At 46.7% G+C, this 16436-nt stretch overlaps 1 protein-coding gene across 2 annotated transcripts in view; it reads left to right on the forward strand.

The window, feature by feature from the left end:
* Nucleotides 1-13593: 13593 nt before the first annotated feature.
* Nucleotides 13594-16436, forward strand: part of LOC140206187 (dynein axonemal assembly factor 10-like) — a 42546-nt gene continuing 39703 nt past the window's right edge. Inside the window, exon 1 of one of the 2 annotated variants that reach the window (XM_072274477.1) lies at nucleotides 13594-14278. In XM_072274477.1, the coding sequence (XP_072130578.1) occupies nucleotides 14084-14278 (195 nt within the window). In that variant the 5' untranslated portion in view covers nucleotides 13594-14083. The remainder of the gene's footprint in view (nucleotides 14279-16436) is intronic. The other variant, XM_072274476.1, reaches the window with a different exon arrangement.

Below are 16436 nucleotides of genomic sequence, written 5' to 3' on the forward strand. Positions count from 1 at the left end.
GGATAATCAGGAATACCGTCACACTCAGATGTAGAATTCTCTTCTTTGCTGTTTCTGTAACTATTTTGTTTGACCAGTCAGTGTTGTTAGCCCTGAGCTGAACACCTGAACCTGGAGGACTGGTGGACAAGTCTGGCCTCAACCCTATGACCTGCTTGGCATGGGTGACCCCACCATGAGCCAAAGCACAAGGTCCTGACTCCAGACAACATAGTGCTCTGGGTCATTGAGGCACGCAAGCCTCCAAAACACGGCAAGGCTGTGGTCCTCTTGGAGGTCACCTTATACAGAGGAACCATTCAACGTGAGACAGAAGTTGTCCTTGAGCCTGGTGGGACGTGCTTTCAGGCTTTCCGATCTTCTGCCCGATGGGAGAGGGAGGAAGTGAGAATGTTTGGGGTGGGTGAGGTCTTTGAATTTGCTGGCTGCTTTACAGAGGCAGCAGGAAATGTGGACAGAGTCCATGGAAGGGAGGCTGGTCCGTTTGCTGAGCTGTGTCCACAGTACTCTGCGGTCACAAGCACAGCAGTTGCCATGCCAAGCCATGGTGCATCCAGATATGGTGCCCCAATAAAAGTTGGTGAGGGGTCAAAGGGGACATACCGAAATTCTTTCGCCTTCTGTTGCTGGAGGAACTCAGCGACTCAGGCCATTTCCATAGGGGCATAAGGGTGGTGACCATTACGGGTCAACACCTTGCATGGGGACTCACAACTGGTCCTCCAGCAATCTATTTTGTTCTCCCTTCACTGTGCTGTTTGGCCAAACGTAGAGGAGGCTTGACCCAAAATCAGAGCAGCGTAGGCGATGCAGTGGTGACTGATCCGATAACTTTGATAATAGACCGCAAAATAACAAGCCACGGGGGCGGGGGGGGGAGCAAAATGAGAAGTAGCAGAAACAGACACTAAACACAATAGGCAGCAAGGCGAACTTTAGGCAGGGAGCGTGAAAGCTAGGAGCAATAGATTGAAGCCAGCTGGTTCGATGAGTGAACAAGGACTGTGGATGAGAAGTGGGGTTAAATAGGCTGCCGGTGATGTGTCTGGAATGAGCAGCAGGTGAATCCTGTGAGCTGGGTGGAGACTGGGAGGTGCAGGTTGTGAGGTGTCAGTGGGAGCAGGCCCAATGGGACAATGGTACAGAAGATGTTGGTTTCGTTGGGTCTGTCACATTTGAATGGAACATAAAGAAGAAGAAAGCCTTTAACTCCAAGTGGAGTCATCAGGATGCTGCCACGATGGCGTTTTTTTAGCAAGCTTTCTTGTTTTTATGAGGCTGAGTCGCTAGCTTGATGCTCAACCCAGCACGGACGGAAAGTGTGCCAGGGGAGCCGGCTGGATTTGAACTCGAGAGCCTTCGCTCCGAAGTCTGGCGCTGATGCCACTATGCCACCAGCCAGCTTGAATAAAATGTAAGGTTGAGTAGTATTGTTACAATGACCTCACATTCAATGTCAGCCTGGGATTGACTGTAGACTTCAGGAAGGGGAAGTGAGGAGAACATAAACCAGAACACATCGAGGGGTCTGTGGATGAAAGAGTGAGCAGCTTTAAGTTCTTGGGTGTCAGAATCAGTTTTAAATTCACCGGCATATGTTGTGAAAATTGTTATTTTGTGGCAGCAGTACAGTGCAATGGATGTTGTGTCCCAGCTGTCATCATTATGTGCCACATTCTATAACGTGGGTGATCATAGTCGTGGTCGACATGTTACTAAGCAAGTCAGGGCAGTACAAAATGGACAGCAAGCTGTTGTTCATGTTGCAAGCTCCCCCTCTCCACACAGCTGATGAATCCAAAGAAGTGACAGAGACCCATACAGTTTGATACAAGCAGCTTCACAGGAGCTGCCAGTCAGTATTGAACTCAACCTAAGACTGCCTTAGGAACACCAGCTCCAGAACTTTCCCTTGGAGTTTGCTCCCAAAGCCTTCCCCATGAGTGGGTATAGCCGCAAGGCAGCAGAGGTTTGAGATCAGAGTTTCCCTTCCACTGGATGAGCTGATAACCATGGCTGACAAGCCCCTCTGCCCAAAGCGACTGGTCCTAAGGCGCCAGTAATCCGCCTTTGCCCCTTCTCCTGTCAGTAGAAACAGTTCTGCTGGGCGTCGTAGCTAGGCCACATGTGAAGGCTGGGAGCTGGACTTGACTGTCAGAGGCTATTTGAGGCACACGCCATGGGAGCAGTTAATAGATAGTGGGAGCTTGTCCCCATTACCAAAGATTCAAACAATCAAAGTACATTTATTATCGAAGTATGTATGCAGTGTACAACCCTGAGATTTGTCTTCCCACAGACAGCCATGAAACAAACAAACACCATGGAACCCGTTTAAAGAAAAACATGCAAAAAAAGAACAAATCGCACAAGTGGCAAAAAAACGAGTGAAAACCAGAGAATATAAAACATCAAATCGCAGTGATTGAAACAGTCCAGCAATGTTCAGCTTAGCTCAGTTCAGTTCAGTTTAGCACTGCGTTGTTTGTTGACTGTAGGCCGCAGAGCTCAGTCCGCCCAAATCAACATCACACAAAATAGTGATTAAAAAAAAAAGGAGCAACCAGAAACCAGAAACACATCGTAACATGAACTATAGAGTCCAGTCCACAAACTACACTAATAAATTTGTAGGTTTCTACAAATAAAACATGATACACAAGTGAGGATTTTATGTTTAATGAAACTCATAACACATTTTATTGAATTCCAAAACCGAAACACAAAAGTGCACTGAAACTCTTTACGAAACAACGTAATCACATCAGACCAGCTTCTTAATGCGAAACCCCAACTCAATATCAGTGACTGTGAATTATGTACATTTCTCCCAATTACATCGCCCTACAAACCTCGCCCAAGACCCAAGACTCCAGCACTGTCGTCCAGCAGCATCGGGCGAGAGGGAGAGAGAGACCGGTCAAATGCAAGCACCCTCCTCGGGGGGCAGAGGGGGAGAGAGAGTCCAGACACACACACACACACACACACACCATCTTCTGGCAGCACCAAGTGAGAGGGAGAGAGAGATACTGGTCAAAAGCAGACAGCCGTCGCCGAACGACCACTCATCCTCTGCTCTCGTTCATGTTGTGCTTGATGCTTTAATCAGAATCAGAATCGAGTTTATTATCATTGGCATGTGTCATGAAATTTGTTAACTTAGCAGAGCAGCAGTACAGTGCAAAACATCATCATTTAGAAGTAGTAAACAAATAAATAAATTAGTTTTGTAAGATAAATAGATTAAAATAGTGCAAAAACAGAAATTATATATATTTTTAAAAAGCCAGTTAGTGTTCATGGGCTCAATGTCCATTCAGAAATCAGATGGTAGTGGGGAAGAAGCTGTTCCTGAATCGTTGAGTGTGTGTCTTCAGGCTCCTGTACCTCCTCCCTGACAGTAAGGAGAAGAGGGCATGCCCTGGGTGGTGGGGGTCCTTAATAATGGACATCGCCTTTCTGAGGCACCGCTCCTTGAAGACGTTTTGGGTACTATGGAAGCTGGTACCCAAGATGGAGCTGACTAATTTTACAGCTTTCTGTAGCTCCTTTCAGTCCTGTGCAGTACCTCCCCCACCCCACCCCCATGCCAGACAGTGATGCAGCCTGTCAGAATGCTCTCCACGGTACATCTATAGAAGTTTTCTAGTGTTTTTTTTAATGAACCAAATCTCTTCAGACTCCAAATGAAATATAGGTACTGTATTGCCTTCTTTATGGCTGCATTGATATGTTGGGACCAGGTTAGATCAGAGATCTTGACACCCAGGAACTTGAAACTGCTCACTCTCTCCACTTCTGATCCTTCTCTGAGGACTGGTGTGTGTTCCCTCACCTTAGCCTTCTTGAAGACCGCAATCAGCTCTTTGGTCTTATTGAGTGCAAGGCTGTTGCTGCGGCACCACTCAGTTAGCTGGTATATCTCACTCCTGTACGCTCCCTCAGCTCCATCTACCAACCATGGTTGTATCGTCAGCAAATTTATAGATGGTATTAGAGCTATACCTAGCCACACAGTCATGGGTATAGAGAGAGTAGAGCAGTGGGCTAAGCACACACCCCTGAGGTGCGCCAGTGTTGATCGTCAGTAGGGAGGAGATGTTATCACCAATCCACACAGTTTTGTTCTTCCAATTGTAGAGGGTGTTACAGAGGCCCAAGTTCTCTAGTTTATCAATTGGGACTGTGCAAAAGATGGTGTTAAATACTTCCCTATAGTCAACGAACAGCATCCTGACATAGGTGTTTGCATTGTCCAGGTGATCTCCCGCTGTGTGAAGAGCCATCGAGATTGTATCTGCCATTGACCTATTGTGGCAATGATGAGTTTGCAGTGGGTCCAGGTCCTTGCTGAGGCAAAAATTCATTCTAGCCATGGCCAACCTGTCAAAGCACTTCATCACGGTAGGCATTCTTGATGGTGGTGTAGCAACGGTTCAGTGTGTTGTTTCCTCTGGTGTTGCAAGTGATCTGTTGATGGTAATTGCTTAGTGATTTTTTTTCAGACTGGCCTGGTTAAAATCTCCCAAAACGATGGTGAAAATATCAGGGTGCGCTGTTTCGTGCATGTTGATCCCATTGCTCAGATAATCTAAAGCCTGATTGTCATTGGCCTGAGGTGGAATGTACACCGGTACCAAACCGATCGCTGAAATCTCCCGCGGCAGGTAAAATGGACGGCACTTAATTGCGAGATATTCCAGCTCTGTCGAGCAGAATTGGGATAGCACTCGTGCAGCAAGAAGAGCTGATCATGAGGCAGACACCTCCAGCTCTGAGAGAGGTTTGAAAGACTCGATAGTCCTATCTTGATGGTGTACAGTGAACCCAGCAATCTGATCGCTGTCTCCGGTATGGAAGGGGTTAACTGGGATTCCATGAAACAAAGGATGCACGTGGTCCTAATGCCCCTCTGATACAGCACCCGAGCAGTGAGATCATCGATTTTACTTACTGGAGACTACTCTTGCCAGCAAGGTAGTCGGGAATGGGAGTCTGAAACTCCGGTTTTTTAACCGCACCTGTTTCCCTGACCTGCAGCCACGGGGAATCCGACGAGAAGTACGGCCACAGTCGGCATTGGTTTTAGGCGGAGATAGTTTATTCAATCGCATTAAGACAACTTTACTAACCGTACAGTCCTCGGAAGCGGCTGTGATTCTGAGCTGTATCAGGCTGAAACGGGAATATTTAATGGTAGTCTCCATCAAGCCGTGCTGCAGGAGGTTGCCTTTCCCGAGACGCCCTGGTAGTAAACAGCGCCTTGTATCAGCAAGGTTGGCGAGAAATGGTGTCAATCACAGGCTGCACACTCCACTGGAGACCTCGCCGAACCCCCCTCAGAGACAGCGAAGAGCCAGATCACTCAACCAGCCCAAAAACACACCATCAGAATGAAAGTGACAGATTCCAATCACATTTGAAAGAAGTACCATCGCCAGCTATCACAACGTTAAGGAACTTTTAAGTAATAAGAATTGAAATATTACAAATGACAATAAGACAATATACTTTAAAAAATAAATTGATCAAGTAGCGCAAAAACAAAAAAATGATAAAAAAAAGTATTGAGGTAGTGTTCATGGGTTCAATGTCCATTCAGAAATCAGATGGCAGAGGAGATGAAGCTGTTCCTGAATCGTTGAGTGTGTGTCTTCAGGCTCCTGTACCTCCTCCCTGATGGTAGCGATGAGAAGAGGGCATGTCCTGGGTGATGGGGGTCACTAGCAGGCTTGACAGCAGAACAGCAATGACTGGAATTTCTGGGGGCAATTCGGAAGGCACAGGAAAGATACATCCCAAAGATGAAGTAATGTTCTAAAGGGAGGATGAGGCAACCGTGACTGACAAGGGAGGTCAAAGACAGCATAAAAGCAAAAGAGAGGGCATATAATGTAACAAAAGTTAGTGGGAAGTTAGAGCATTGGGAAGCTTTTAAAAACCAACAGAAGCCAACTAAAAGGCCATAAAGAGAAAAAAAGATTAAATATGAATGTAACCTAGCCAATAATATAAAAGAGGACACTAAAAGGTTTTTTTTTTCAGATATATAGAGTAAAAGAGAGATAACGGTGGATATTGGACCATCAGAAAACAACACTGGAGAGGTAGTAATGGGGTCAATAAAATGGCAGAGTGTCGCAAGGACGGTGGCTGGGAACGGACCCAAGTGCAAGACACAGACACTGAAGTACTAGGGACAGGATGAGGATACAGGGTGAGGGCAAGGACATGGACACGAAAACCGGGAACCCGGAACAGGACTGGACAGCTAGGAGCCCGGGCTTGGACTCCGAGCCAGAGACTGAACAAGGACCCAGTACCTGGGTCTTGCCTCTGGCTCAGACCCCAGAACTAGGCAAGGATGAGGCTTGGCAGACAGGCAGAATGAGGCTGGAGTCCTCAGGCTTGAAGCTGGAGGCGAGGCTTGGCAGGAGGCAGGAGGCAGGAGGCTGGAGTCTTCAGGCTTGAGGCTAGGCAGGCTCCTCCTGGGCAGGGTGCAGATCACCGCCCGACAGCGGCAAGGGACAGGAAGGGACAGAACCAACCACAGATAACAGCAAGACAGCCTGGCTTCCCCGACAGAGGCAAGGGACAGGAAGGGACAGAGCCAACCGCAGGTAACGGCAAGACAGCCTGACTTACCTGGGCGGAGGCAAGGGACAGGAAGGGAGCTAGGTACAGGGTGGCTGCAGGACAAGACTGCAGGTGAGACAAGGCGAGAGTTACCAGCAAGACAAGGCAAGGCTTCAGGCAATGCAAGGCAAGACGAGAACTTCAGGTGAGGCGAGAGTTACCGGCAAGACAGGGCAAGGCTTCTGGGCGGAGGCAAGGGACAGGAAGGGAGCTAGGTACAGGGTGGCTCCAGGACAAGTCTGCAGGCAAGACGAGGCGAGAGTTACCAGCAAGACAAGGCAAGGCTTCAGGCAATGCAAGGCGAGACGAGAACTTCAGGTGAGGCGAGAGTTACCGACAAGACAAGGCAAGGCTTCTGGCAAAGCAAGGCGAGATGAGAACTTCAGGTGAGGCGAGAGTTACCGACAAGACAAGGCAAGGCTTCTGGCAAAGCAAGGCGAGATGAGAACTTCAGGCAAGGCGAGAGTTACCGTCAAGACAAGGCAGGGCTTCAGGCGAGGAAACAGAAGGCAGAGGAAGGGATACAAGGAGTAAGGACAAGAACAATCCAGCAGCCACGCCCTGCTCTCTGAAGGTATTTATGCAGCCAGCCCCAACGAGCATCAGCTGGCTCAATTAGAGCTCAACAAGAACAGGAAACAGGGTAGATGGGAAAACCTGGAGCGAGGGTCGATGGACCAGACCGTGAACTGGAATATGGACTTCATGGACTGGCCCATGACACAGAGGAACTTAATAAGTACTTTGTGTCAGTCTTCACTGTGGAAAACACTAGCAGAAGGAAGTGTCGTTATTACCAGGGAGAAGATACTTGGGAAGCTGGAAGGTCTCAAGGTAAATGAGTCACCTGGATGAGATGGACTACACCCCAGGGTTCTGCAAAAGGTAGCAGAAAAGATTGTGGAGCCAATAGTAATGATCTTTCAAGAATCATAGGATTCTGAAATGATTCCTGAGGACTGGAAAATTGCAACTGTCACTTCATACTTTAAGAAGGGAGGGAGGCAGAAGAATGGAAAATTTAGGCCAGTTACCCTGACCTCAGTGGTTGGAAGGATGTTGGAGTCTACTATTAAGGATGACGTTTCAGGATACTTGGAAGCACATGATAAAATAGGCCAAAATCAGCATTGGGCAGGGGAAATCCTGTGTGACAAATCTGTTGGAATACTTTGAGCAAATATAATAGACAGGATAGACAAAGGAGAGTCAGTGTGTGTTGTTTATTTGAATTTTCAGATAAGGTGCCACATATGAGGCTGCTTAACAAAATAAGAGTCCATGGTATTATGGGAAAGGTACTGGAATGGATAGAGGATTGGCTGACTGGCAGGGTGCAAAGAATAGGAAGAATGAGAGCCTTTTCTGTTTGTCTGCCACTGACAAGTGCTGCGCCACAGGGATCGGTGTTTTCACACCGCATGTCAATGATTTGCATGAAGGAATTCATGGCTTTGTGGCCAAGGTTGTAGACAATACAAAGATAGGTGGAAGGGCAGGTAGTGTTGAGGAAATAGGATATCTGCAGAAGGACTTATAGACAGTGAGGACTTTCCACTGAGGCAAGGGGAGAAAAAAACTGGAAGACATGGGTTAAGGGTGAGGGGGGAAAAGTTTAAAGGGAACATTAGGGGGGCTTCTTCACATAGAGAGTGGTGGGAGTATGGAATGAGCTGCCAGACGAGGTGGTAAATGCAGGTTCTTTTGTAACATTTAAGAATAAATTGGACAGATACATGGATGGGAGGTGTATGGAAGGATATGGTCCGTGTGCAGGTCAGTGGGACTAGGCAGAAAATGGTTCGGCACATCCAAGAAGGGCCAAAGGGCCTGTTTCTGTGCTGTAGTTTCTATGGTTTCTATGGTTTCTATTGAGGGAATAGGCAAAGAAGTGGCAGATGGAATATAATGTAGGGAAGTTTATAGCCATGCACTTTGGAAGAAGGAATAAAGTCATAAAATATTTTGTAAGAGGAGAGAAAATTCAAAAATCAGAGGTGCAGAGAGGCTTTCTGCAGCTTTTTTCAAATCCTGTGCAGAGGCCTCTCCACATGAGATGGTATGCAACCAGTTAGATGCTTAACGGCTCAGAAGATCTGTCCTGGGCCTAACACATTGATGTAACCATAAAAAAAGCAGGACAGCAGCTATATTTCATTAGGAGTTTGAAGGTATAGGAGCCTGAAGGTACACACTCAATGATTCAGGAACAGCTTCTTCCCGTTTGCCATCAGATTTCTGAATAGTCCATGAATCCCCTGTAGCTAATCAAGTGGCTGAATGTATGCCCGTGATCTTCTGCTACAGCCCATCACTTCAAGGTTGTATGTGTGTTGTGTATTTGGAGATGCTCTTCTGTATGCCACTGTTGAAAGCAGATTATTTGAGTTACTGTCACCTTCCTGTCAGCTTGATCCAGTCTGGCCATTCTCCTCTGACCTCTCTCATTAACAACTTTAGAAAGAACTAGACAATGGGGTGACCCATTGGGTCACCCTTTGAGAGAGGGGTAGTGCAGTCTGATGTGACCAGAATGAACATTAAATTTTCCTGAATGCTATTGGTATTGCTTTGCTTTGGAAACTGAAGTAGAAAACCTCAGTTTATTAAAGAAGAATGACGCATAGCAAAGCAAATATAGCTCCTCCTCATTTAACGAAGTACTCTTCATCCCCCGTCTCTTCATCTCTTCTGCTGTTTGTTCTTCGTCTCTGATCCTGGAGACGTGCATTCCTCTGCTCCTTTGTCTCTTCCTCTCTCCTCCTTCTGTGCCTGTTTTTGTCTTCTGGAGACGTGCAGCCCTTTCATCCCCCATCTCTTCAGCTCTTCTGCTGTTTGTTGTTTGTCTCTGATCCTGGAGACATGCATGCCTCTCCTCCTCTGTCTCTTCTTCTCTCATCTTTTTTTGTCCTGACTCTTTGATCCTGGAGTCGTGCGGCCTTGGCCTCATCCAATTCTTCTTCTCTCCCTCTCCTTGCCACTTCCTGACGACGTTTGGCATCATCTCTTGACCATAATGTCCCCCTTCCCTTTCCACATGGCATAATTAGGCTGACCATTTTTTACCCTAATGCTGGATAGAAGATACAAAGCACTAACACCAAAGGATGCTGATTATTCTTGATGATGTGGTTGGCGCTCTCCTAAATAAAAGTGATATAGTCACCGCTGTCCTTTGACTGCAACAAAGCATTTTATGGGTGTCTTGAAGTACGTAATTACGATAAGATTTAATTATCTCTTATTGATGGGTGGCAGTTTGATCTGTCCCAATCCTGCACATGCTGATGGTGATTAGCAGAATGTGACCCCTTGAAATAGAGCTGCCCTGCCCTTTTGCTCCGGTAGGTGTCGCTGCTGAGGCTGGCCGTGCACATGCGGCAGGCTGTTGCATCCCGATTTCCATGATGGCCGATCGGGTCTCAGGTGAAAGCCAGCCCGTTGATTTTTGGTGAATGAGCAATGTTATACGAATATACAACCCTGAACTTTGCCTACATTCTGTAAGTTAGTGCATTTTAATTCGATTTAGCCAAAAAAAGTGCTGCTGTAATGCACCATTTGCGCTAATTGGAGGTCACAAACAGACAAACAGACAGACACAGCATGAGAGTTTTAGTAGTGTATAGATCAGAATCAGAATTAGGTTGAATATGGGATATAGCATGAAATTTGTTGGTATGCAGCAGTGGTACATTGCAATACATAATAATACAAAATGTGAATTACAATATATAGATATTGTATTGATTAAAAAGTTAAATTAAATAAGTAGTGAGTTTATAGAGACTGCAGTGCATGAAAATCACAACAGATCAGTAGTATCTGAAATACTCAAGCCACCCCATCTGGCACCAACAACCATTCCACAGTCAAAGTCACTTAGATCACATTTTTCCCCATTCTGATCTTATGTCTGAACAACAACTGAACCTTGTGACCATGTCTGCATGCTTTAATGCATTGAGTTGCTGCCACATGATTGGCTGACTGGATATTTGCCTTAACAGGTGGGTGAAATGTGTACCTAATAAAGTAGCCACTGAGCATTTGTCAGTGATATTAAACCCGATTCTCATTCATCAACACTGTTCCCTCTAAACTGCATGGCACATGGCCATGTTATAACTAAAATGCCCCCGTGCACATAGCCTTTGTTACCATGCAGCTTGAATAAAAACAGACAAGAAAACGTTTACGAAACGTGTAAGATTTTCTTTGTCGTACTGTATTTCATTATATCCTGCAATCAATAAATAAATTCAAAAGAATGTGATTTTTCAATTTTCATTCTAAATATTCACAGTATGCATATTTTAAAGTGTCATGCAGTTTTCTGGCCATGTAAAAATTTCCTGCTGAGATCAATGGTTGGTCCACACAGCTGTAAAACTAATTAGAGGGAACACTGGCCATCTAAGTTGTTGTTCTTTTGTGCTAATGGTGACTTGCACCTATCAGGAAGGTGCATTACTGCCACCTACTGTAAGGGAGTATGACAGGAGCCATTTCAGGGATCAGATCTAGCCTCCCAAACCTGTTTTAATTAAAAAGTTCACCAGGGCCCTGCACAACTTAACCATCCCTGCCTCAGGTACCAGAAGATCCTACAAACTAGGTGCCCAGATCTACCCAACAATTGGCTGGACAGCTTCCCACATTCCAGTGAGTATCTGTGACCCACCTTGATCACAAGTTCCACTGTCTCTGGGACCTTACAAATACCACACCACTCATTCCCGCGCTTACCAACAAGTGCCAAAGTGGAGTGCAAACTCATATATCCTAACCTCAGTCTTACCAACCACACATCTTCATTCCTTCCCAAAAGGTAACTCACTGGGACTGATGGGAACAGATTGTAAAACCTCCTCCCTGTCCCACTCCTATCCCACAAATACAGCCATTTTCCAATCCCAGCCAATCTAATACAAGATTTGGCTTCATCACATATTGACTATAATACCTACCTCAGACCTAGTCTGTTTTGCTATAGCATAATCCCTTTCATTACTGATACACCCACATGTACAGGTGCCCAACAAAACTTTACTACTATTCCCGCACTCTCTAGAACATATAGATTATAATACCCTACCGTCAACAGACGAAGTCTCCTTGAATGCTTCAATTCCAAACTCTGCAGTACCAGGGCAGAGTCTGAGCAGATCACTGCCCTGTTTGGCTTAACTTGTTCAACCTATTGCAGACTAACAATAGTGGCCATAAATTCTGCTGTACGGACAACCCATCCGTCAGCCTTCTCCCCACCTCAACATTAAACCAAGGGATAAATATCCCAAGAGTTCACCCAGTAACTAACTGGGTCTTTGGAACCATCTGTAAAGATAAGCCAAAAAGAAAAATACCTCTGCAGATGACCACCCCCTCTCACCATCCACAAAACCACAAAACCCTATCTATCCCCCCGGAGACAGCAAATCTTATTCCCACATCAGGTACAACTCCTGGCCAGGCCACTGTTTGGCTAATCTGCAAATCCCCAAGACCATACTATTGCACATTTTCCCTAATTATCTATCCAAAACATTTATCAACTCTGCTAGTATAATCCCAACAACTCCATTTAAAGCAGAATTCATCAAATGGGACAAGCCCACACCATACAGTGAAATCCAGTATGCAAGGCTCAATTTTTCTCTCTGCAGCTCAAGAGGCATCTCATCTAGCTCAACTCCCAATGCATCTCTCAGTGTGGTCCAGAATGCTTCCATTAAAGATCCTATGTGCCCTGGCCTGTAGGACATCCCAATCTATATAAAGCTGAATGAGCTGCCTCTCCATAAATCAACAGAGCGCCAAGGGGAGATGATCAACATATAGGGGAGAAGGGGAGGGTTAAGGCAGTAGCTGGCAGGTGATTGGTGGATCCAGGTGTGGAGGGTTTGATTGGCAGTTGGGAGTAGTAATAGCAACAGGGGCTGGGAGATGATTGGTGGAGGCAACAAAGGGCTGCAGACGTTGGAATCTGATTGGGTGTGGAGCGGCACTGGATAAGGGAGGCGGGGAGTGGGCAACAAGTAAGATTCCGGAGGAGCTCAGTAGGTTTGGTGGCAACGCCTTTCTGAGGAAAATGGTCAGTTGATATCTTGATCAAGACCCTCATCTGGGCTGAAAGATAGAGGAGAAAGAGCTAGTGTCAATGCCTGAAGGGAATGGGTCGAGTGAGAGCTAGCAGGTGATGGAGAGGAGTGATAGGCAGGTGGAGGAGGAGGGAGTGGGAATGATGAGAGGGGGCTACAGATGGTGGAATCTGTTCGGAGAGGAAGGTGCTGGGGAGGACAGACGAGGCAGGAGAGGGCCCCGTGGGACACATGATGGGCAGATGAAGGAGGGGAATGGGGCGGTGATTTGGGCAGGGGTGGGTGTAGGACTGGGTAGATCAGGAGGAAAGGGGGGGAGACGGAGAGGGATGGTGGGCGGATGGGATCAAAGGGGAAGGGGATCCGGGGGATGAGTGTGTGGCAGATAGAAGCCACAAACACACTGAAACAGAAAAACAGACATAGACACACACACACACACACACACACACACACACATTGAAACAAAACACACACAGAGAAACACAAAAAACAGATTCACACTCACTGAAACACAAAACACACACACACACACACACACAGAAACATAAATAACACAAACTAACACACTGAAACAAAACACACACAGAGAAACACAAAAAACACAGATTCACACTCAGTGAAACACAAAACACACACACACACACACACACACACACAGAAACATAAATAACACAAACTAACACTGAAACAAAACACACACAGAAACGCAAAAAAAAACAGATTCACACACACTGAAACACAAAACACACACACACAACTAACATGCAGGGAAGGGCAGGGCTGAGAGCAAGCCCATCCCCCTCCGCTGGGAGCTTGCTGTGCGCCATTCAATTAGCTCATCGTCTACGTAACCCGAGCCCCGCGCTTCCGTGGAGCAGCAAAGGGTCTTTCGGGCGACCCCCGGGGGCGGGCTGCTGCCGGAGCCATAGGGAGAATGGCCCGAGTGCGGACTGTTCCCCGGTCGGCCAGGCGGGGTCAGTGTCCCGGGACAGCGGGGCGGAAGCCCGGGGGCTGACTCCACCTCCCTCAAACTTTCACTTTCTGCTTCAGTTCTGGGTGTCGGAGCCACGGCCTGGGATCGGCCCTGCTAAACCCTTCCCACGTCAGATCGGGGATCCGCACTTCATCGCAATGTTTTAAGTTATATATATTTTTTGTCTGTCGTTAGTTTGGAGCGAGGCAGAGGAATCGAAAATCTTTAAATAGAATCGCACGTAGACAATCTCAATCAGTTGTGCTCAAAACGTGGAATTAAATCTTTTTTCTCCCCAAAAAAAAGGATCACTCAGTGATTTTTCACCTCCCTCGTCTTCCACTCCGGTTAGGGTCCCCGCAGGATGTCAAACAGGCGCAAACCTCGCTTGGTGTCGGTGTCCCATCGCAAACTGCCTCTCCTCCCGTTCGGGTGCCTCTGGATCCCGTGTAGCAACCGGTTCGTTTGCCTGGGGACAGGCTCCGGCTCCGGGACACCAGGCAACGGGGTAATCGGGGTGTACGGGACAGCGAGCGGGGAGATCCGGGACGTGCACACGGTAAATCTATTGTTTCATTTTTATTCCGTTTTCTTCCTTCAGTTATATTGACAGGGAATGCGAAGGCAGAGTCCCGGGACGAAGCAATGTTACACATACAGTATAACTGTAAGGATTCATTGTTGCGGTTGTTCGGGAAAATAACGATTACAATGTGGCCAAGCTGTCTTGAACAATGGACACTCTGGTATCATTCCCTTTGGCGGAGTGTCACAACATTGTAGCGGGCTCGGGCGAGAGATTTCGATTACCGCTATAATTGAAAACTGCAATCAAAGAAAAAGACACATTATGTCGGGCAGGGTCTGTGGAGAGCAAACGGATGCCCTGTGGGTTTGGTGCGTGACGTCAGGTGAAATTGACATCAATTTATGCCAGTTTCAATTTTGTGTGTGTGCGCGGGTGGGGGGGGGGGGGTGACTGTGTGAGTGTGTATCAGTGTGTGTGTGTGTGTGTGTCTGTATGTGCGTCTGTCTGTGTGGGTGTGCGTCTGTGAAGGGGGGTGTCTGTGTGAGTGTGTGTCGGTGTGTTTGTGCGGGGGGTGACTGTGTGGGTGTGTATCGGTGTGTGTTTGGGGGTGTGTGTGTGAGTGTGTGTGTGTGTGTGTATGTTTGTGTGTATGTGCGTCTGTCTGTGTGTGTGTCTGTGCGGGGGTGTATCGGTGTGTGTGTGTGCGGGGGGGTGTCTGTGAGTGTGTATTAGTGTGTGTGTGTGCATCAATGTGTGTAGGTGTGTGTCTATGTATGTGTGTTGGTGTGAGTGTGTGTGTGTGTGTGTGTGTGTGTGTGTGTGTGTGTGTGTGTGTGTGTGTGTGTGTGTGTGTGTGTGTGTTTTGTACAGGCTGGGCGTCTGGGGAGATTCAGTTCAGCAAACAAGAAGGCAGGTTGGGTGGGTGCCAGGAGCAGTGTTGTGGTTAGCATGGTGTTATTACAGCGGGGGGGGGGGGGGTAGGGAGGGTTCTAAAGTTCAGAGTTCAATTCCTGCTGCTGTCTGTCAGCAATTACAGACTGTAAACAGATGTCGACAGAGTATTGATTAGTCGGGGCATGAAGGGATATGGGGAGAAGACAGGAGACTGAGGCTGAGAGGGAAAATGGATCAGCCGTGATGAAATACCAGAGCAGACTCGATGGGCCAAATGGCCTAATTCTGCTCCTTTTTTTCTCATTTTTTCTTGCTTAGTAGGGTTTTTCCCTCTTATTTTTTTGTCACCAAAATTTTTTCAATCTTTAAAATAATGTTTTTTTTTTCTGGAGACATTGTAAGTGTTGCTTACTTTGATGTACTCTTGTTAATTTTGAATAATAATAATAATAAAAAGATTTGAAAAGAGTTAGTACGTCCTCCCTATAAAGCGTGTATGTTTCCTCTGGGTGCTCTGGTTTCCTCCTGCAGTCCAAAGACCTACTGATCAGTTGGTTATTTTGTCATTGTAAATTGTCCTGAGATTAGGTGAGGCTTTAATAGGTGAGTTTCTGGGGGTGGTGCAGCTCGTCCACCCTGTATCGCTAAATTTTTTAAAAAATCATTAAAAAGATGTCAATTCACTGGAGCATTGGAGACAGATGTTGTGTGTGCACACGGTGAGATCTGGGGCAGCAGACAATCTGCTGGAGGACCCAAGCAGCATCTCTGGAAGGAGAGACTGGTCCTAATGAAGGGTCTTGACCTGAGACGCCAGTTGTCCATTTCTCTCTGCAGATGCCCCCGAACCGTCAAGTTCCTCCAGCAGTTAGTGTTCTTTTTAATTCGTCACCAGGAACGCGATCACTTTGGGTGTGGCGCTCGGCACTTTGGGCAACATTTGCCTGTGCTTAGCACCGAGGATTGGGAGAATCTTCGCCGGTTTCTTCCTTCAGGCTGTGAGATAAATGAATACCCTGCCACCACTGAGGTCTCGTCACTAGGACAATGAGCTGCTTACTGTTTACCAGTGCTGCACACTACGTGCATTTTGAATGATATTTTATTAATTTATTTATGGTGATATTTTGTTTTATGTGCTGTGTGTGAGATGTAGGTCCAGAGGAATGTTGTTTCATTCGGTTGTATGTGCGTGCAGTCAGATGACAATAAACTTGAACTTCAGTAGTGACTAGACTTGTACCTGTCACAAAATCCAGATGTCTCATCTCAACTCAGAATCAGGTTCAATATT

The sequence above is a fragment of the Mobula birostris genome, chromosome 12 (genome assembly GCF_030028105.1).
Source record: "Mobula birostris isolate sMobBir1 chromosome 12, sMobBir1.hap1, whole genome shotgun sequence".
NCBI classification, from domain to species: Eukaryota; Metazoa; Chordata; class Chondrichthyes; order Myliobatiformes; family Myliobatidae; genus Mobula; species Mobula birostris.